The sequence below is a fragment of the Mastomys coucha genome, unplaced genomic scaffold (genome assembly GCF_008632895.1).
Source record: "Mastomys coucha isolate ucsf_1 unplaced genomic scaffold, UCSF_Mcou_1 pScaffold22, whole genome shotgun sequence".
NCBI lineage: Eukaryota > Metazoa > Chordata > Mammalia > Rodentia > Muridae > Mastomys > Mastomys coucha.
The window spans coordinates 65,261,778-65,285,377 of record NW_022196905.1 but is presented as its reverse complement, the minus strand read 5'-3'; the positions used below and the strand labels follow the sequence as shown (position 1 = coordinate 65,285,377).

The following is a 23,600-nucleotide window of genomic DNA, read 5'->3' as shown; positions in this document are numbered from 1 at the left end:
TTTCTTAACTGTTTCTACTTCCATTTTTAGGTCCTGTATGGTTTTGCTCAATTCCTTCACCTGTTTGTTTGTGCTTTCCTATAATTCCTTAAAGGGTTTCTGTGTTTCCTCTTTAAGGGCTTCTACTTGTTTACTCATGATCTCCTGCTGTGGTGGGAGTACTAGGTTCTGATGAAGCCAAGTAGTCTTGGTTTCTGTTGGTAGGATTCTTGCGTTTGCCTTTCGCCATCTGTTGATCTCTGGTGTTAGATGTTCTTGCTGTCTCTGACTAGAGCTTGTTCCTCCTGTGGGTCTGTAAGCCTGTGTTAGCACTTCTGGGAGATCAGCTCTCCTCTGGTAAAACCCGGGCACAGATGGCTGTGGATCAGTTGTCTGTCCTGAGTCCTAAGGTCAGAGCACACCTGTAGACAGTATCTCCACTTTCTGGAAAGGTGCAGAGAGGGCTGTGGATCTGTTGTCCCTTCTAGGTGTGGATGGAGGGTGAGAGGATCCTGTCCTGGTTGCTCTGCCACTTGTGAGGCCTGTGCCTTTGTGGAGAATTCTTAAGGTTATTGAAGACACCATTGTATTCTGTGGAGAGCACTTCTTGTTGTATGCTGCAGATGAACCTATCAGATTTGCCCGTTAATTTCCTATGCATGTCATGGAAATGAGGATGTGCCAGCCAGGAAGTAAAAACAATAGTACAGGACCATTCTGTTGGAGCAGTCTTGATAATCAAAAAGCTTTATGCAGACCCATTCTTTTATTGAGAGTTACTTATTTATTACAGAGGAAGAGAACTGACTATGTGCGGCAGGTTCATAAAGAGAAGTGGTTGGTATTGGGGCTGTTAGAATAGTAGAGTTTCTGTGAACATCCAGAAAGCAGGAAAGAATTTGTTTGGAAGTAGGGAGAGAGAAGCAAATTAATTTTGAGTTTGGACTGCTCACCCCCCAGAGCCGAATCTGCACAGCATAACAAGGAAGGAAGTTCAGGACGAAAGGATGGTATTCTAAAAGATTACAGAGGTTAACATACATGTGCCAAAGATGTCAGAAGGGGAAGACTCGGGTCCAAGAATCAGGAGCTACACTTGCCTCGGGCACTAGGGCAGCAGCCTGTCATAATTTGAAGCCCTTTTAGTAGCATCTCGGGCTTCTGCTGAGAAAGCCCCTGCCTTCATCTAGCCACTCGCAATAAACAAATTCCCAGACAGGAGCTTGAACTTTGCACAATGTAAAGCATTTGCTGACAAGAACATTTGAGCCATCACTGTGGTCTCTCAAACTCTCTCTTGAGTAGACTGTGGGAGAGCAGTGAGCAGCAGGGCGCGCCCTCTGAGTGAGTGGCTCTGTGTCACTGACACCCATGGCAGTTTCTCCCTGTGGTACTTGTTTGTAGATATGTGGTCAGTAATACTTAACCTGATAGAACTGTTACTGTCTATAAACTTGGTGTGTGTGTGTGTGTGTGTGTGTGTGTCTGTGTGTGCAGACTTGGGTTGGGACCGAGACAAAGAAGAATCAAGTCTAGTTAGTGTCCCGCCTATAGCTACTCACCAGGATTTGATCATGGAGCCAAACAGCCCTGAGTTGTTTACATCTGGCTCAGGGGGCAATTCCTTGCCATGGTAATTCATAGCGTTTGGAATACTGCTAATCTGATAAATGCTTTTAAGCAAAGCAAGCTGAAATATCATTAAAAGTTTATCTAATGAAATAAATTCAGAGTATATAGCAAAAAAGTAAGAAGGAAGGTTGGTAGAGTGATTGCCTTACATGAGGGTAAGAGGAGGAGAGAGAAGAGGGAAAGTGGGAGGAGGAAGAAAAAGAGGAAGAGGAAGAAGAGAAAGAAGTAGGGAGGGGGAGGAGGAGGGGGAAGAGGAGGATTTGTTTATATGTGCAGTTATTCACTTGCTTTGTACATTACATCTTATTGACTACCTTTATTTCACACCCTCAAGTGTACCATGTCAAAACTCTTAGGAACAGTGCTCCCCGGAAAGGACAGTTGTAATGTAAAACTTCATACCAGCCAACAGAGCTTCTGTGTGATATTAAAACCGTGCTTCATTTCTCTGTCTCCCATCAGGTCTTGCGAGCAGACGGTAGCGTGGGCGAGGGCTGTCCGCAGAAGCTGGTGACTGCTAATTTGCTGCGCTTCCTCCTGCTGGTGCTCATCCCCTGCATCTGCGCCCTCATCGTGCTGCTGGCCATCCTCCTGTCCTTCCTGGGTGGGTCACGCTGTGCTTTTTTTTTTTTTTTAAATCTTTAATGGTTTTTCACAGTTCAGTCGTTATCCTCCTCACAGACGGCCGTCTGAAAGTTCCACATCCCATTCCTCTTCCCGTGTCTCTAAGAGGATATCCTCCCATCCCCACCCACAATCCCCCACAGCCCCGCCAGGCCTCCGCATTCCGTGGGGCCTCAAGTTTCACAAGGGTTACGCGTGTCTTCTCTCATATACAGACCAGGCAGTCCTCTGTTGTGTAAATGTCAGGGGCCTCGGGTCAGCTAATGTATGCTGACTGGTTGGTGGCTCAGTGTCTGAGAGATCTGGAGAGTCCAGGTTAGTTGAGATTTCTGGTCTTCCTATGGGGTCGCCTTCCTCCTCAGCGTCTTCCAGCCTTTCTCTAATTCAACCACAGGGGTCTCCAACTTCAGACCATTGGTTGGGTGTAAGTATCTGCTTCTGTCTCAGTCATCTGCTTGTTGGGCCTCTCAGAGGACCACCATGCTAGGTTCCTGTCTGTAAGACCATCATAACATCAGTAATAGTGTCAGGCCTTGGAGCCTCCCCTTGAGATGGACCAGTGATGCTGTTCTTAAAGGAAGTCAACATTAAAATGAACTGAATGAGGATGCGGTTTATAGTCCACTTCAACATTTTAGGTCCTAAAGTGTCAAATCAATGAGTGGATAGTCTCTGGCTTCCCTTGGGAAAACCTGTAGTTTCAGCCTCGTAACCACCCGACTTGCTATTGCTATTAATGCCAGTGATGGTTATAGTGAAAGCTATTCTAGATGTAAACACTATGAAAACTGAGTGGCAGCTAGACCAGTCATTTCCTGCAGATGCCCACAGCTGCAAGGAAAGAATCTCATATAGGACACGCATGCTGAAGACAGATGTATAAAGGTCTTTGACACAGTATACCTAGGGACGTTAAATAGCACCTGACCCTTTGCAGTGAGATGAATAGGAATCCAGGTTGAGGGCAGAAGCAAGTGCAGGAGACAAGTAATCCCACCACCACAGAGGTGAACATCAGAAACTGAGTTAAAAACAATGGCAACATTCGAACGTACAGCAAGATGGATGTAGTCCATATGTCAGGAGATTGTGTCTGCCATAGTAAGTAGTCCGGGATTTGAGTATGTCGGTCTTTGGTTTTCAAAGCTTTGAGAAGAAGACCAAGGGTCACACTAAGTCAGCTTTATCTTTGACTTTGAAAATCAAGGCCTTCAATAGCCACTCTAAATGCAACACATCAAATTTTAGCCAGGTAGACACCAGCAATTAAGTAATGTGTGTTAAGAATTAATTTGTTTACATGCTGCCATCTCAGTTTAATGAACAACAGACTAAGCCAGAAGAGCAGCCTCTTGGGAAAACCAACAGCCTGTTACAATTGCTGCCTACTAATGTTGTAACTCTGGCTCTTATAGATGCATGCTATCAAATGAAACAGGAAACAAACAGCAAGATAGTGATGATCAAATTCCACCACTAAAGACGTAGAAATTGGAATTTCACCAAAGCAGCCCATTGTTGTCTCAAAAATTGGCTTAGGAAAGTCATGAATTTAGAATCGACAGTTCTAGTAAATATAAAATGTCTGTCTATTTGTGTGCATTTAGGATCATACGTGACGTTTATTGGAAAGTAATACTTCCATGTGATATCTTGCTATCCACAGAGGATTTGTTCCTCCCTAAGATACCAAAACCCATAGTAGCTTACACCCCCTCTGTGAAGAGATGGAGTATTTGTAAGCCTTGTACATGCATCCTCTGGTGACTTAAAATCACCTTTAGGTTACACATGATTCCTAATAAAACATGAGGGGTAATGGTAATAGTTGGTCTACTGCTTTGGGAATAATGAGAAGAAAATAGAATCTGTAGATAGATGTTCAGGGCAGATGAAATTTCTTCACGCCCCCTATAATGCCAATTTGTGCTTAGTTGGATCTGTGGCTAAGAAAGAAGGGTTGTATTTGTTTCCTGTGAGAATGTTCACTCATTGTGATGGGCAGCAGGTTGCAGTTGGAAGATATTTCTGAGGGAGAAGAAATCTGACTATGTTTATATTTGCAAACAATGGCAGAGCTGGATACTTGACTTGACAGAAAGAAGTAAAGAAAGGGAGACTGGCTCTGACCCAAGTGAGGATTAACACAAGTTTGAAATAAGGTCTTGGGTACATTGAAGTAAAAAGAAATTAGGGTGGGTTGGATTTGAGAGTAAGAGAGGAAAAGAAATCAAGACTAGTTCATAGCTTTCTGGCTGGGGTGGGCAGGTTATTTAGGGCCACATGTTCCAGGAGAGCAGTGTGATGAGAGCAGGCAGATCAGAGGTCATTGGGAGATAAAGTTTATAGATTAAGGGTGCCATGAGACAACCAAGTTCATTGTAATCAAAGAATATACATATATACATTTACATGTAATTTACTGTCTATTTGTGTGTATTTAGGATCCTGCTTGTACATTGGAAACTTTTCCAAAGTAGGAATCTCATGACACATCTTCAGAAGCAGTTTTTCATGTTCTGCACAGCACGATTTCTTAGTGAAGCAATATCTTGCCCCATAACCATTTTGTATTTTATAACTGAGATGCATGCCGGTGTAATGAGCACCATAGCCACTTTATATATTTGCTGCCAAATTAAACCCAGCTTACTTTAGAGACATTCTAATTGTTGGAGTAGATGACTCCACGCTTTCCCAACTCTTGCCGTTGCTCATGTGTGGACGAGGACTGTTCAGGGATTCTGGGAACCAGGTTGGTCTATCTGTCTCCCATCTTTCCCATTCCTACCTGGCTCATTTCAGCATGGCAAATGGACTCCTGAAGAGGAGAGCTGGATTAGGTACACAGTGTATTTGGGCAGCAGGTTATGGAGGAACACAGCATGCAGCAGCTCACATAGTGCTTAACAGGAGCTGCCAAGGGGGGAACTTTTCAGAAGCTTGAGTTGTCCATATGGACTCCAAGAGGTGGATATAAAATAAAGAATTGGGGTTCTGAAAGAAACTGAAGTGTAAGAAAGTTCATTATATCTGGGATGTTACTTCTGTGGTGATCACACTATCCTGATGGGCTAAATGGCATAGAAGGAAGGGCATAATTTGGCCCTGGGAGGTCTGGGGTTGAAGTTTCAGCCCTTCCTTTCTTGGCCACATGAGTTTGTGTAAGATATTTCATCTTCACTGGGAGATGGGAATCTTTGTTTCACAAATTTGTTTCAAAAATCAAATGAAATATCTGTGCAAGTGTTCTTAGAAGTGATAAAGTTCATTGTGAAGTCAAAGAATTTTTTATTTATGAGTAATTACTTGGTATATCCAGAGCTTTACTACAGTAAATCAGCAGGTGGCTGACACGTGCCTCTTATTTTCACTGTAAGAACTGAAATGATAGTACCATGACACATCACCATGGTAACCTTGAACTCCCTAATTCCACAGTCTCCCAGCCAGCATACCTCTTGCCCATGAAGTACTTAGAAGGAAATAAAACTTACTTTTGAGTATACTTTATGATGATCAGTTTAGATTTAAGACTTATTTTTGAGACATAAATTCATTTTTTTAAAATAAGAACTAAATGTGGATCTGGAGAAATTCAGCTGTTAAGAACACACGATGCCCTTGCACAGGGCTTGGGTTTGGTTCCAGGACCCATACCAGGCAGCTCATGACAGTAGTAAGTCTGGCTCTAGGGAGTTGGACACCCTTCCTGGCTTCCTCATCACCGTCATTACTGAAGAACTGCCATGCCTCTCCATAACAGGCTCAGTAATGACACCCTGTGCAGCTCAGCTTGGTTAGATGTCACACTCTCAACGGGCACTGTTCTGTGCTGGTCTAGAGTGCTTGGTTCTGACAGGCTCTACTTTGGGGTCATGGTTATAACCTCACCATTAGCTACTCTTGACTATGGAAAGAACCTGGGTTGGGCAGACAGTCTCCGCCATGTGTATATTCTCATCCAGGAGAGAAATGTACACCATGGCCTTTGGAGGGAATAACTGCCCACCCCAATGACAAGCTTAATATTTTTTTTTAAACCTATTTTGTGTTATTATGTATGTTATTGGCAAATCTCTGTGTAGGTTATCAAACCTTTCATAACACATCAGCATAGCATTTTTTTTTTTTGTCAGTTTTCTCGTTGGGAACTCTAGCTTGACACAACATTATCACATCCACCCGAGGCTGACTCTTTATCTGTTTCTCCCCTTCTCATCCCTTTCTAAGTACTTCAGCATCTTATGACTCCCATCTCACTCTGTAGACCAGGCTGGTCTTGAACTCAGAAATCCGCCTGCCTCTGCCTCCCAAGTGCTGGGATTAAAGGCGTGCACCACCACTGCCCGGCTTAGCAAATTTCTTAACATCTTATAGCTTTTTATAAAAAGTTGGAATTAGAAGACTCTGAACTTCTCATTTCACAATGCTGGATCTTGAGCATCATTTTCAAATGAAACACTCTCCAGGCTCTTACTTAGACTAGAAAGGATAAGGTTCCCTAGGATCTGTCATGACCTCACTTCTTTATTTTTTTTTAAAGATTTATTTATTATTATATCTAAATACACTGTAGATGTCTTCAGACATGGCAGAAGAGGGTGCCAGATCTGATTATGGATGGTTGTGAGCCACCATGTGGTTGCTGGGATTTGAACTCAGGTCCTTTGGAAGAGCAGTCAGTGCTCTTAACCGCTGAGCCGTCTCTCCAGTCATGACCTCACTTCTTAATGCTTATATAAATCTTCAGATTATTTCCCTAGCTTTGACTTTCTGGTACAGATTCACTAACAGAGAGTTTTCAAACACAAGCATGTGTCTTCATAATGTTCTCAGGCTGGAGTTAGATCTAAACCTCAGGCTTCCTGAAATGATGATCAAAGGGTTTCTATTCAAAGTCTGACTCTTGGACCAAACAGCAATCCTCCTGGGGACCCTGAACTGCATGATACAGTCTCAGGCCCCACTGCAGTTTTACCCTTGAGAGATCCCTGTGCCTATCCATCCTCCCCTCCCTGCAATAAATCTTCATCCTTTCTTCTTCTTAGAACAGTGGATCTCTCTTATCACAGCTCCCAATGTCTTTTTATCTAATACATTGTATCTGGAACTGATAGTTATTTGAACTAGACTTTGATACAAAGAGCCTATGTTTAGTTCCCTAAAGCTCATGTTTCTATACTTGCCCAGTGCACATCAAGGCATCCGTACTGAGCTTCTTTCTCAGTTTACACTCTTCCCTTCCTTGGCAACAGCATCCAGTCCCATCACTCCATTTATCATTTATACATCCAGCACACAATCATAGCGGAGGCCAGGGCTGCTTCTGGGTGTTCTCCTGGGTCTTGAGATAAGCAGTTCCACACGGGTGCCTTCCCTAAAGTGTAAGCAGATGTGGTATGGTAGTACAACGAAGGGAGAATTTTGTGGGGAACCTGGCAAGGGATTCTGCAAGAGCTCTGAAAAGCTCTTCAGGTTGCTTCAGGTTGACCCCTGCCCTTAAACAGTGCTAGGAATTGCATACTAAATATATGTAAAACAGTTACATCAAAATAAACCTCTATAGGTTGAGTTTGTAATCTTTGTTATCTTTTTTTCAGCCAGAATTGGTTAGGTACGGCTATGTAATATCATTATCATCATCATCATCATCATCAACAACAATAACAAAAGCAGGCTAATTTCTCACCCACTCTACAGGTGACTCGTGGGATATTGGTGGGAGAGTGCATGCCATTCAGGTCTTCCAGGGTCTGCACTGATGGAGTGGCTGCCATTCTGAACTTGGTGGCTGTGGCATAAAAGGTCTGGAGGTTGTAGTTGTGGCAATTACCTGCCTCTGCCTAGATGCAGCCCTTGTTAGTTTTACTTGTAGCTTTTAACTTGTTGGAGGGCAGTACCCAAGAGGCCAGAGACTGCAATCGCTCCATGTTTCTGACGAGAATGGGACAGAGTGAAGTATCACTGAGGGATAAGCACACTTACCATGTACAGGGAGCTTCCTGAGTCCCACCTAGGCAAACCTTCCCCTTGTGATCTTAAGGTTTTTGCTTCTGGAAGTTGTGGTTGTCTCTACTGCATTTGCCTGAGAAAGAGCCTGGCTTTCTCACTTAGGTTTTAACAGTGGGTTCTAATTCTGTTCTGTAATTTTGATCCATTTAAACATTACCTTACAGATACCGTGATGGTTCCCATCAGACCCATTAACAGTTCTTCATCAGGACATGATGTTTCAAACCTTTGACATGCACTGGCCTTCGTGTCTGACAGCTGCTGCCTTCCAGCCTCTCTTCTGGCTCCCTGCATGCTAGCCAGGCTCCAGTGCTTGCTGCAGGGCTTTTCTTGACTTCTGTTTGGAATGTGGCTTGTCCCCTATCACCACCTCTTTTCTTCCACACAATATTTTGCTCCAACTTAGAGAATCTGTAATCCTCCTTGAAGATTTCCAAGCCTGTTTTTCCCCTAAGGAATGCTTTCTGACTTTTTCAGAGGGAGTGATCACTGCTTTTTCAGTTTTAGCCAGCAGACCGTCCCAGGCACATCCTTCTCAAAGCATAAGGGTCTGTACTTTTTTTTTTTTTTGGATTTCATGCTTGCTTCACTTAAGTAATCTATACACATCTTGATGTGAGGAACATGTGACTAAGTCACATGTTTTAATAAAGAATAACTATGCAGTTTCTGGCATGTGAAAAATGTGAAGTAAATATGTTATACACAGCCAAAAATGCAAAGATAAAGTTATAACATCAAAGGCAGATTCTGCATGATATAATGATCTATCATCTATCTTATCTATCTATATATCTATGCATCTATGTATATCTGTCTATCTATCTATCTATCTATCTATCTATCTATCTATCTATCATCTATCATCTGTCTATCTAATCTATTTCCCAGTAAGAAGTATGCATTATGTTTATGCCTGTTCTTGGGCAAGTTAGCTATCATACACTTGTGTTGGTTTCTCTCTAACACTTTGTGCGGAGTGTATAGCAGTTTTGCTTATTTCATAGGCTTATTGGAAGGTCATCTCACTGTTTATAGTGAAGGCACTCAGGAGCCTGTAGTAGTTCCTTACTACTGCTATAACACATGATCACACCCTTGGTAGCTTTCGGCATACCTCTGTTATCTTAAAGTTATGATGGTCAAAAGTGTAAAATGGGTTTCACTGGGCAAAATTCCTTCTGAAAATTCTAGAGGAGTAATCCATTTCATTACTTTTTCTAATTTCAAGAAACATTGTCTCCTTGAGTCTTTTATGACTGTCACACACCCCTTTCTTAGAAGGATCCTTGTGAGTATATTAGAGTCTGTTGAATAAAACAGGATAATGCTCCGACCTTAAGATCCTTAGTTTAATGACTGTAACGCTCCTTTGTCATGCTAAGTATACAGAGCCACACAGGCCTAGACTCAGAGAACGTGGATGTACACATTTTAGAGCAAGCATTATCCTGCTGACTTCTGATCTGATCTCTTTCTTATTATAAAGGATTGTTATGATTTGGCAGTTATCATTAGAGTTACAGTTTGCTTCTTAGACCTTGTTACACCGTTTTTGTTTTAGAGCCCAGACACTCATGGGCCATGCATCCTTGATGCAGTTTAGCATCTACTGATCATTTAGCTTGAAAGAGTCATACTTTTCTCATTCTGAAAGCATATTAAGTGCTTAACCTTTGAAATTTAGCCATTTTGTGATGCCAAGATACACTCTATAGTAAAAGAAAATTGAAATTTAAAAGTACCTTAGTAGTACTAAGAAAGAAAGATTTTCCGTTTGCTATTACTGCACAGGAATGGCTAACAGGTTTTGGGAAATTACTGTGAGCTGAGAGCTGTCCCTAAGTGTTTACACAACAAGCACTGACTAGTAAGGCCTCCACTAGTGAGTTTATAAACTGTAGAGTGCTTCCATGTTCCTTATTTCATGACACTTGAAAAAGTTTGCCTAACTAAGGGTAGAGAGCTACAGAGATGAGATTTTAAAATAAGGTGACCAGGCTGTGGACGTGAAACTGTCAACTGTAGCACCACAAAGATCAAAATGGAGACCAGGATGGGTGCCTTTAGGAGGATGAGTTCTGTGCTCTGGGCCCCCTGTGCTCAGCATTTCTGTACACCTTATTTCTGTGGTACTTGCTAGAATCATTCAGTGTTGCTGACTTCTCTGTTTTACATTTTTAAAAAAAGTGTAAAATGCTTAAAAGGTGGTGACCAGCTATGTGGGTCATTGGTCAGTTTCCAGAGATGCTTGAAAACAATCTTTCAACTTTTACAAGTGCATCCTTTAAGTCTTGCTTCCATTCCTGTCATCTGCTCCATCTCTCTTTTTTCCGCTCCTTGCCTTTCTCATTTCCTTCCCTTCCCTTCCCCTCTCTCTGAGATATCCTTCGGGAACATTACCTTCAGCAATTGTCAAACATTATCTTTCTCTGTATTCTGGCAAATTGCTTAGCCGCACAGAGCTAAGGGCCAGGAAGCTTCCTGCTATTTGAAAGAAACGTGTTAGCATTTTCTACAAATGCCATTAAAAGGAAAGTTAGCGTTTTCTACAAAGGCAATTGTTCCCTGCATCATAGGCCAAGCAGAAGCTAGCAGTGTGTTCTCCACCCTGGGGTGTTAAAAAATACAAGCAAGGTTATTAATAAGAGCAATGTTTTCAAAAATATTAAGAACAACTGTTGAAGAACAACTGTTTGTATGGCAAGAAACTGATTGTAGTAGGATGACAGAGGTGCTGATGTAAGGAATGGGTATTTGTTGGATGTACATTGATGGACTGGCTGCCTACTCAGCCACATTAACAGAAATAAGTTATCTGAAAAAAACCTGTGCAGAAATAAACAAGGAAGGGGTAATCGACACAGAAAAGACATCACAAGCAATATCAAAACATATAAGAAAGTGTCAATAAACTCGTATTATTAAATGGTCACCTTCACAGGGAGCTTAACGTAAGTTTTCTGAGCTTTTGCAGTGCAGCTTATGCAACAATGAGACCTACACATGCATGTCCCATGATCCGTGGTAGATTCTGAATCATTCAAAGGTTGAAAACCGTGGAATGGCTGCGTTGTTTTCTACGTGCGCCTGACATTTCCTCACAGCCACTCGTGCTTGAAGAGTGTTTTACCTGCATCCTGAGGCTCGCTTTTACGTAGAGTTGTTTATTTTGAATCCTATGCCAGATGAAACTGTTGACCTCAGTTAGCCAGAGACAGCTGCTTTGCTATTTTGATTTGGAGTTAATGTTCTCCTCGTGCAGAGAAAACATATTTCCATAGACTGATAGTAAACATTGCATTTGTATTTCTTTTTTGTTTAATGGTCCATGGCAAAAGTGAGAGCCAATTAGATCATTCACCGTAAATGGTTTTTAGGAAAAGACATATCCTTTATTATTCCTATGGACAGGTCAGTATCACGTTTGTTTTCGTTGTTGGGCTTGATGGTAGTGCTGTGCTCACAAAGTACAGTCTTCTATTTTGATTGAGTTAAAAGTACGTGATCTCCTTCAAGGTCTTAAAAACTCTGCTGGAAAACAAACAAGGACATTTTCAATAATCATACATTTGACTCTCTGTTTTGTGAATGTGACCAGTCAATAGTCTGAGTTTACTGGCTCTTTGTTTTTTAAGATTTATTTTATTTATGTGTATGAATTCACTGTAGCTGTACAGATGGCCATGAGCCATCATGTGTGTGGCTGCTGGGAATTGAACTCAGGACCTGCTCTCTCCAGTGTAATACACTGTAGCTGTCTTCAGACGTACCAGAAGAGGGCATCAGATCTCATTACAGGTGGTTGTGAGCCACCATGTGGTTGCTGGGATTTGAACTCAGGACCTTTGGAAGAGCAGTCAGTGCTCTTACCCACTGAGCCATCTCTCGCCAGCCCCTCCTGGCTCTTTCTTATGTCATCTTTTTATGTTGTGCTGATTAAAGATGAAGGTCATTTATCTTATCCATTTCTTTTGTGCTAAATTGGAGTTTAATCCTTTTTTTTTTTTTGTGGTAAGTATTTGAATCTGGCTATTTTTATTTATCCCCAAATTTAGTCAAACTCAGGAGAAATGTAAGGCTGAAAACAAGCATGTCTCCCTGCCTTTGGGTGGTAGGAGTAGGATAGAGCCTTGCGGAGCATGGGTCTAGGAGCATGCAATGAGCAATGCCGTGGAGAAACAGAGAGTGGGACGAGAACACCATTTGGCTCACCACCTTTTATTCCTGGGGAGTCCCCGCTGGGGTAGACATGCCCCACATTCTTTGTGTTCCAGACACAGCTGTAAATCTGAAGCGCTAGAGAAAGGAATGCTTCCCTTGAAGGCTGTCTGACAACGGAACTAAACCTGTGACTTGCAACCCCTTTGCCAAGCCTCTAGCTCCAAAAATATTTACATTACCATCAGAACAGTAGCAAAATCCAGTTATGAGGTAGTAATTAAAATAATGGCTGGGGGTCACCACAACATGAGGAACTAGATTAAAGGGTCCCAGTGTTAGGAAGGTCAAGAACCGTTGTGAGAGAAGAAACTATCACTTGCCACTGTCCCATGAAGATGGTGCTTCTAGAAGTAGTGTGTGTTTTGCTTCTTGTGTTTGCCTGCATAGGATGACAGATGGGCAAATAACACTAACATTTCCTTGATGTTTGTTTTTTAAAAAAACAATAATACATTAAGAAATATTTCAAATATATATTTATATACATTTTGTCTTTCAGGAACATTAAAAAGGGTTTACTTCAAATCAAATAGCAGTGAACCTTTGGTCACTGATGGGGAAGCTGGAGTGCCTGGTGTTAACCTTGTAAATTCAGTTTATCATGAGAACACAGGAGTGCCCTCTCTGCCTCCCAGCCAATCCACTCCAGCCTGGACGCCTAGAGCTCCTTCTCCTGAGGACCAGAATCATAGGAATACAAGTAAGTCTAAAGTGGCTAAACAAGAATGCCTTTGTATCTGTCACAACTGATGCTCACAGGTCACGTGGTGAGAGCCATTCATCCGGCAAGCCTAATGGCGTGCCTGTCCTTTAAGTCTGAAATGTGATCAGCTCTGCAGGCATGACGGAGATGGAGTGGGGAGCATAATAAGCCAATGATTCTGAGCTAGAGCGCTCTGCACAAGTTGCTTGCCCTAAGTAAGGGAAGTCACTTTTGTGTTTGTTGCGCCTTGCTAGAGGGATTCCTCATCCATGCAGGAAGAGGAGAGCGTGACTAAAAGCTCACCCCATTTGCTTTAGAGGGGAGCTTGTGGCTGTCTGTGTCTTGCTTTCTTCTTTTATTAGTGGTGACAGTTACTGGACATCTTGGTGACTGCAAACAATCACACTTTTAGGAACGTGGCGCTTGCCAAAAACTCCTGCTAGGTGAACTCCAAGGGAGAGTTCATATTTCCAGAAAAAGAGTCGGGCCAGAGAGAAAAGACAGAATAAGGAGACATCATACTATGGAATGTAACCCAACCCCTAGACAGGCCCAGACCTTCAATAAAGTTATCCCACTTCCAGGAGACCTGGTGCGATGGGTTTATGTGTAAAGGCATTCTGTTCCAAAAATACAGAAAATATGAAGTTCTTCTATGACATTGTCCTGGTGCCTCTTTTTTTTTTCTTTTTTTTTTTTAATTCCCTCCAGCAAGGTGATGTCATCAGAAATGACAAAACACTCATCCATCCATGGTCACACTGTTTCCTCTCTTGTTCATAACACCTTAGCCCAGGCCAGAGTATTTATTTACATAGGCAGGGGAAACTATAAGTTAACCTGGAGCTCTCATGGTGTGGATTTGCCAGTGCTTGAGAGAAAGTAGAGTTGTTTTGTTTCTCCCATTCAAGAAGGCCAGCCTGCTTCCATTTCACTATTTCACAACGTACCTATGGGTCTTAGCCATCTCTCACACTCAGCGAGCACCAGTGATCCAGGTGCAGGCAGGCTTATGACCTGGATAGCAATATTGCAAAGCAGAATTATGCCACGTTGAAATTATTTTCAATGTGAGTTTAATTCCGAGGTTTCATATTTTGCTCAAGCACTTCGTTTCTCTCAAGGACAGTGTTTTCCATCAGAGGTGAAGAAGTCATTTACATAAGGTCAGCCCGACTAACGTGGTTGCAATTACAACAACTGTCATTTTCTTCCTCTAAGTGGATTTGTCTGTAGGCTGAAAGTTCTGTCCTTCATTAAGATTCAAATCAGTTTGACAAGCACATACCCTGGAGAGTAAAAAGAAACACAGGGTGCTTGCTGCTTAGCTTGGAATTTTGATGGAACCCTGACATGGGCATTCTCTTCTTCTGGCTGGATATGAACTTATTTTGACACGGAGATGTAAGAGATGAAATCCAGGTGAAATCACAGTGATTGAGTGAAGAGAGGCCGAAGCCTTTGATGAGTTTATCCATTTGTGTTGCTTGTGTGCTTGAGGGCACGCTGCTTGCCGGGGAGACTCCCGATCTACTGTTGACCTGAACTGGAACCGTTGGCTACGAGAAGCTTCTATTTTAAAATACTCTAGTGAGCATACCAGTCTGAGATTACAGAGGATTTGATGGTTTAGAAGGCACATTTGGGTGTGAGCCCCATAATTAGCTGATGAGCGCCACAGGATTTGTAAGCACACGCTTCAATGTTTAAGGCACAAAATTAAGTTGACATGTCTGGTACCATTTAGTTGGTAACTGGTGGATGTGAAGCTGCGTCTTGGGTGTTGGGTCTCCTGGGCCGGTGCTCTCTCAGTGCCTTTTGCTCCTGATAGAATTTATTGTTTATAGTGTTCAGAGTACTACCGCACACACCTTAGGCTCTGGGAGAATAGAAAGAGCCATTGGCTTTTCCCTTCTTCTGTTTTCTTTTGGTTTTAGTGGTGGCTGGCCATGCTGTTCTTGATACAGCAGTGACCACTTAAATGACTAGGTAAAGTGTATTCACTGAAAATATTTAATATATGTCAGTGGCATCTGATCACACTTCTGCTGCTTGGTTTTAGTTAACCAATGTTAAGATATCAGTTAATGTCTTCTTTTCGTATTAGCACCTGGCAAAGAACTGGTTTCTCCAACTAAGAGTTTTAAATTTCCTGGTATATGTATATGGTATATGTAGAAGCTATTTAAGTGTACTTTGATCCCCAAATACCACGGCCAGACATTCTACCCGGATTTCTGACCAACTCTTATCCAAAGGTAGTTAGAAAAGGTCTTGCTCCAAAACCCTTCTTGAGGGACCCTCATATCATTGTCAAGGCTGAGAATTCTGCACTTACAAAGTGTTAACTAGAATATACCACATAACGGCTACTCTGTGGCCACCAGCCTTTCTGCATGGAATGGGGGTGGGTAGCCTCATGTGACAGGCTGTGCTTCTGGGTTTTCCTGACCCCTCACTGTGAACTCCAAGTGTGATGGAGAGAAGGAGGTGACTCACTGTAAATGTTAATGCTGTGTTTCAGCAAGAGATTTGTTTCTAGGTTGTATGCTATGTCTGGGTTTCACTTTATAAGATTTTTTTTTCTTTATATACATTGTAAGTATTTAAACATGTGTTGAAGGAAAGAGAACAACTGGCTAACAAGAGGTTAGGAATCACACAGAGCGTGATTCACACTAAAGTAGACTGTTCCTGTGAAGTGTTAGGAAATGGATTGGTGTCCTGATGTTCTGGTGTTCTGTTTTCTTCTCAGATCTCTGGTAGGCAACCCCTAATGGGGAAAATAAGTGCTTTTAAAAAGCAAAATCAAACCAAAAGGACCTGTAAGCAGAATGGGAGTTTGGTGGGAGGAAGGGTAGGGGTAGAAGATGGGTAAGAGATAGCAGAGGGAGATCTGTGGTCAGAATGCATTCTATACAAGGCTCAAATTATCAAAGAACAAATTAATAAAGACAGTAACTGCTTCCTAAGACATTGGCAACATATTAAGTCTACCTTCCTGATGTGTCCAATTCAGCAGTATTTAATGTATTTATAAAGTTGTGCAATTATAACTACTACTGCTAGCTAATTTTATTTTATTTATTTATTGGCTACAAAAAACACTGTCTCTAGTGTTTCCTATCCCCTTTTTATGTAACCCCTGGACCAAGCTAATCTAATTACGCCTCCATGGACTTACTCATTTTGAAACTTATGAGTGTGTCAAGCCTGAGGCCCACGGCCTGCATCTGGCCAAGGATAGATATGAATGTGCCTCAAAATTCAGAGCTGGCTCAGCATATTATGGAATGGTTTTTGTAACTCAGTTGTGTGCTCCTCTGTGTGAGCTTTGTCAATGACAATGTGGTGTCTCAATGTTCAAAAGTTGGACACATGTGCAAGTGTATCAGACAACACAGGGTTTACTCTGTTTGGATGCTTTCAGAGTATATCCATATCACATACGATGACCTCATTCTCTTTTTAGTGCTAAGTAATATTCCATTGGATGAATCTGAAACACTTTATCTGTTCCTCCTTGGAAGAATAGGCATCTGAGTTGTTCCTACCTTTTCTAGCACTCATGACCTATACTGCTGTGATTATTGTACAAGCTGTGGTATGGACACATGCTTCCAATTTTCTTTGGGTTAAAGGGAAGTAGAAATGTGTTATTTCTCTAGTTTCTTAATAGTTTTCTGCCTAGTTGTTTAGTTCACTATGGAGAGTGAGAATTGAAGGCACCTCTAACTGTCCTCGAAATCATCATGATCATCATTGTACCAAGTTGCTTTGCTCATTTTCTTGGGCCTGGGGTTTGGGGTACATTTGAGTGATCTAAGAATTCCATGTAAAAATTTCTTAATTATCTATTTTTCTTTAAAGGCTTATAAAATAATTGAAGCATCTTCTCCATCATGTGGTAAACTAACATATAGCAGTCGCCACTATGGAGTCTTGGTGTTCATTTGAGTTTCTACACATGACTGTATCATTGCTTACACAGCTATATTGCTTAGTCATCTGGTAGCTATAAGAAAGGAATGATGCACTCTAGGTTTTCTTCTCTATTGAAGACCAAATGTGTTTCTAAAGGTTGCTTTTGTAACAGCTAAAATACAGAAAAACGGCCACACACTTACTTGGCCAAGATCAGCATGGTAGAAGCTTCCTGACAGTATATAACTTACGTTACAGCACTCAGCTTTGTACTTAGGTTATTTTAGCAGACTATCGGCACATTAATTAATAGCTTAGTAATTTAAATTTTATTAATTTTGATTATATTTTATGTATAATATCCATGGATTTATATCTAATTATATGCATGCTCATAAAACTTTTCTTTGTGTGAAAAAATATTGTATGTTAAATGACAATTTTTCAGTATGAGAAAAGCTGCATCAAGCTCCAGATCCAGTTATCTGTGCCACATTTCCCGAATTGCTGATGCTCTATGGCAGAATTCTTAATTTTTTTTTCCAAAGACTCCTTTGGCAATCTGGGGAAGGCATAGGCCTTTCCAGAATAGTCTGACCCTAAAGTAAATTACATCAAGTTAAAATAATTAGACTAATACTTCAACGTAATCACTAACATGTCAGAAATGTAGAACATCTGTTAAATAGTCAAATGCCTGATTACTTATTAACACATTAAATAGTGATTACCGGCAATTGATCAAAAGCTAAATTTTTCTAACAGAGATGAGACATAAATAGTATTTTGAAATGTCTGTAGCATCTCTATGTTGATTCATTAATATCTATGCTTTATGTATTGTTTTCTATATCTGTTACCCATGTTGGTAAATGAATTACCCCAAATTTCAATCAGAGATTATAGACCAGAGATGCTACTTTGCTCTTATACAGTTCACAGAGAGCCCAAGTTCTTTGTGTGACTGCTAAGGTCTGAATTCTAATGAAGGGTGCTTCTTATAGAGAAACATAATCTGTGGTGTCTAGCCGGCCTTCTGGCTCCTTAGGTCTTAGGATTACTTGCAAAGTTGCTATAATCACGACACATGAACATCTACCCTTAAGTGTTCCACTGGATATCAGGATTGCATCCAAATGGCCATAGCCAGTTGTTGAGTTTGACCAGCCCCCCTTCTCCATATTAAATTGAATTATCCAGGCTAAAAGGAGATTTCAACATGACCAGTATAAGCATCTCACTATGAACAAGTGAATTGCAGGGTAATTGTTGCATGCCAGTTGTGGAATGCTCACTTGGGTGTCAGGTTTCTGGTGAAGACGGGGAACAGCTATTGGGAGAGAAGGAAATTCTTCCCTGCTCTCCTTTCTTCCCTACCCCATCTTTTTATGCTTTCCCTGGGATGTATTAGATTTCCCAGAAACAGCAAACTTAATCTGATGAGCAGCACTGGGCTTTGGAAGATACAAAGGAACAGTATCTGTGTCACTCTTTTAATATCATCTATATCATCATCCATCATCACCATCATCTTTATCATACTCATTTGTGGGATCACCCTTCAGCCATTTCTCCTAAGCAAATCCTGATATATGTCCCATGTAACAGGTACCCCTCAAGGTAATGTTCCTATAGCACAATTGATATAGCAAAGAAGAGCCTGATCAGTCATGTTGAAAATGTTTGTGGCTCAAATGTTCCCTTATCACTTCCCCTTTAGGAAGAACCACCCCACACCTTTGACCCAACTAGAACAAAAAACATGCACTAGCACACTGATATCAGCAGGTCAAAAAAATGATCCTGGCCAAACTCAAAGCAGGAAGTGATCTTTTAGAAACCAAAGGCTCAGACACCAAGGGAAAAGTCAACACAAGCTGAGTGACCTGCTTCACTGTGTGTGTTACTATGTGATTCTTAAAGAAAACTGATACTATGCGCGATTTTTGGCCCCAATCACTCGATTTGCTGACTGTCTTGGGGATTTGGGATGCCTCATCAACGGGAATCTGTTTGCTGTTACCTGTGTCTTGGGAGAATAAACTTTTCCACATAGCTGTAGTTGAAATGAGTACAGTGATGAATTTTCCAAGCTGAAGCTTTCTCTCCATCCACGTTTGATGCAAACCATCCCCTATGCTTTTGTGTTGGCAGGTATTATTCCTTCATCTTACTGCTCCGCAGTATTTACCTCATGTTTGTGTGTGGTGTTTGAACTGAACAGATTTTGAACACGTGTTTATAATTATGTTAAGCTGTGAAAACCTCTTCTGATGCCTATGTCCACTTCCAAGTTTTATGAGATATTTCGATTTTAGATCATTTGGTTTAACATTCTATGAAGCGTTTGTTTATCTGCAGTTATTTGTTGGGCACTAGCTCTGGGTTGTCTCCATGGACTACAAAGTTAAGTATGATAAAAAACTCATCCATCCAGCCCATGGCTGGTAATTGCCTTGAGACCTGAAGGTTATTACTTATCGCTTGTGAAATTAAAAAGTGATCCACTTGAATTAATATATATATACATATATGTATATGTATATATATACATATATGTATGTGTATATATACATATCTATACATATATGTATATGTGTATATATACATATATGTATGTATGTATATATATACATATATATATATATAGCTAGCTTATGCAATTTTAATGTTATAACAAAACACCCCATTTCCTTCAGATTAAGTTTTAATTATAATTATAAAATATATTTTAGTTTAAGGGTATATTCTATAGCTTCCACACTTAATTATATCAAGCTTATATCTCTTTGCATCACAGACTTGTCTGTTCTTCATTTGCTGCATTTCTGGGAAGGTTTCTGCAGTGCTTGGTTTCCTACTGGAGCACTTTCTACATGGGCTACTCTGCTGTTACAATAACCATTGGCTAAAACCATTGGCATCTATGTCTATCATAAAACAGCTCCCAAATAGGCCTTGAAAGTTCATGTCCATGAGAAGCTCCCATGGACACTCCAGATTCAGCTGCTACAAAACCAAATGCATTATGCCTTGGAGTGTCCATACTTGTTCTGTGGAATTTTGAATTTTCTTGAATTTTTCAACAAAATACTATTATTAACTATTAGTAAATTATCGTGTGTGTCTTCAGATGAAGGAACTGAGACTTTACTCTCTAAATTATAACAAATGGGAGGCCAGCCTGGTATACATGGAAATTTTATTACCTTACAAAGTTGGGGAGCTAGAATTTTTTTTTTTTTTTTTTTTTTTTTTTGAGACAGGGTTTCTCTGTATAGCCCTGGCTGTCCTGGAACTCACTCTGTAGACCAAGCTGGCCTCGAACTCAGAAATCCACCTGCCTCTGCCTCCCAAGTACTGGGATTAAAGGCATGCGCCACCACTGCCCGGCTTAGAATTTTATACTTTTTCCCTTTGAATTGCCTTTGAATTCTCCAATCATTTATTGAGAAGTCAGACTCAGCTTATTTTGCTTTGGTTAGCGTTTATACGTTTGCTCTGCTGAATGTCCTCCAGGCTGTCCATTATCAGGGCCCTGATGTTTGATAAGCTGATGGCTGTTGAGCCACAGCAAGTATGTTATTTCATTAATGTGTTCTTTAACACTGATGAACATTTTAAAATGAATTATGCAGGAAGATTTCTGTGAAAAAGAAATGGAGACCTCACGTCCAAAGCCCCTGCTTTTTCTGGAGTTTAGGGACCAAGTGGTCGTGTGTCCGCCGATCATGTGAAGCAGTGAGGTAGAAGATCCTGGGGGATACACAAGCACCATCACCCTCCATAAACATGTGAGCCTACAGCTCTCAGCAGCATCTTTTCCAGATAGTAGTCAGGATTCTGGGGCCCCATCAAGAACAACACATTTATTATTCTTGCCATGTGACCCAGACAGATTATCAGTTTTGTCCAACTCTGGAACCATGAGCTAGAAATAAATACCCTACATACCCCTGTCCTGCCCTATCATATCAATGTAAAAAATACCAGCTATTTGTTTACAAGTTCATATTATGCATGTATCTTGTCTTCCCTTACGACTTTGCCTTGGAGACTCAGAACACTAGTTATTCTTCAGTCTGATTACATGTTTGAGGTTTAAGGGATTCTAAGTTGGAGGGGCATCTGAACAAACATTTATGAAGATGTAATGCGCAGTTGATAGCATCGGAATCTAGAACATGAGGCTGCCCATGGAAGCTTCCTGCTCCCTCTAATCTTACTGGGACACTCTTGTTAATTTTCTGAGGACACGAAATCCTTTCAAATTGGCTGGTTTCAGGAATGACTCTGGCAGAACGTTCACTTCTGTGTAAGTTATTGAGTGTAGCAGATGACCTTTATCATTCCACTCAGCTGATGTGTTTCCGACCTGGGTTGACTTTGCCATACCTCAGGGAATAGACTCTAAGGCTTCTGTCTAATTGGGCCATAGGCGAGGACTTGGGAACCATTTCCTCCTCAAAGCAAAGTCCTGGCTACAAAGTATGAGAAAAAGCTATTGTCACAGTATCTGGGTTTCTCTTTGTGACTGACATTTATGTATATATTTATGTATTTATGTACATATTTGTGTGTTTTATTTATTTATTTACAGAGAATACATGCTTGGCATCATTTAATAACTTTCAATGTGTATAATACAATATCAGTACCTGCACTCGTAGTGTTGTACTATAGGCCTACCACACTCATTCTTCCAGTCTTTACTGCAATATTGTGCCCCGTAACCAATGTCTCCCAGTGGTCACCTCTTCTCACGTCAGCACCTGGTGACTATATTATTACTTTGGTTTTAAAAATATTTTTAAAATTATTGTTATTATGTTTAATTTCATTCTATGTGTATAAGCGTTTCACCTGAATGCATGTCTGTGTACCATGTGTGTGCTCAGTTCCCCAGAGGCCAGAAGAGAGAGTTAAATGTCCTGGAACAGTAACTACCCATAAGTGTTAACCACCATGTGGGTGCTAAGAATTGAAACTGGTCCACTGATAGAGGAGCCAGTGCCCTTGACCTCTGGGTCATCTCTCCATCCCTGATACAAATCTGTTCTTGATAGTTTGACATATTTAAATTTCACATACGAGTAAAATCGTGAGATTGTTTTATTTTTGTGCTTGGCTTATTTCAATTAACACAGTGTTCTTCATGTTCACCCATGTTGCTGCAAATGACAGTTTCTCCTTTGAGTTTGAAACCATGACTTCAAACATGTTAGACAAGCACTCCACCACTGAGCTATATCCCCAGCCCAAGATTTTCTTCTTTTGAAAGGGATGAACAATATTCTGTAATATACATAAAATGACATAATTTTATGAGTTTATATATTGTTGGCTGACTAAAAATCTTAGCTGTTACAAATAATATTGATAATTAAGATTTCTTTTTTTCTTTTTTAAACTTTTATTGCATTATGATGAGAAAAGTTACATGATTTCAATTTATCTGAATTTGTTAACATTTAAAAACATATTTTAATTAAATAGAATTGAATCACATTCTTGTACCCCTTTTGTACCACTGCTCCTCCCAGAGACCCCCCCTTCAATACCTACAATACCTTTTTTGTCGTATTCCTTAAAATTTATAAAATATTATAACAATAAAAGTAAGTATTGTAAAAGTTGTTTGATATAAAACAATCAATTTAACAGTCTTATGTAGATGCTCATCTACAGCAATAGTGAAAATACATTTTTCTCTCAATATAAATTTTAAATAACTCCAAACATATTAGCTGTATACTTAAAAATAATACATCACTACTAGTATTTTCTTAAATGAACATGAATATATAAAATCTTTTTGTTTGTTTTGTATTTAGTAGAGTTTAAAATCTTGGCTCTTACTGTGGTACAAGCCCAAAATAAGAACAATTTTTAGACATTGGGTTTTATTGTAACAGGGCTGTATTTCAATGACCCTCACATCACCAAAGTATTTTACCTCCACCGTAGCTAAGCTGAGAGTTGACAGTTCTGCTGCACCAAGGAATGAATTGTAGGCACAATTTTTGGATACAGACTTCCTGCTATGGTCAAAGCTATTTGACTTGAGTGAGTGAATTTATTCTCAGCCCACAGAGTTTTTGATCCATTTTTGAATTGGTTTTGAATAGGGTGTGAGATCAGGATCCATTTTAATTAGTCTGTATGTCAGTATCTATTTTTCTTAACACTGTTGAAGAGATCATCCTTTCCCTATTATAGGTTCTTGGCATCTTTATCAAAAGTAATCGATGACACATCTGTGGATTTGTTTCTGAGTCTCCATTCCATTCCAGTAGTAAGAGATATTCTAGATTGAAATAACTGGGAGAGGCCTACAGCAACATAAGTGATGCTGTTCCCTGGAATGGGGTCCCAGCTAGTGGAGAACCAGTATTCCCAGCATTCATCTCTGTGTGCTCCTGGCTGCAGATGCAACATATCCAGCTGCCTTATGCTTCTGCTGCCCTAACACACCCCTCCCACAACACACATCACGATG

At 40.6% G+C, this 23,600-nt stretch overlaps 1 protein-coding gene across 4 annotated transcripts in view; it reads left to right on the top strand.

Moving 5' to 3' along the window:
* The window catches only part of Corin (corin, serine peptidase), a 211,355-nt gene that overhangs the window by 35,149 nt on the left and 152,606 nt on the right, over window positions 1-23,600 (top strand). For all 4 annotated transcript variants that reach the window (XM_031342604.1, XM_031342603.1, XM_031342602.1 and 1 more), the window contains exons 2-3: window positions 2,074-2,215; window positions 12,974-13,174. In XM_031342604.1, coding sequence (XP_031198464.1) covers window positions 2,074-2,215; window positions 12,974-13,174 — 343 coding nt within the window. The remainder of the gene's footprint in view (window positions 1-2,073; window positions 2,216-12,973; window positions 13,175-23,600) is intronic.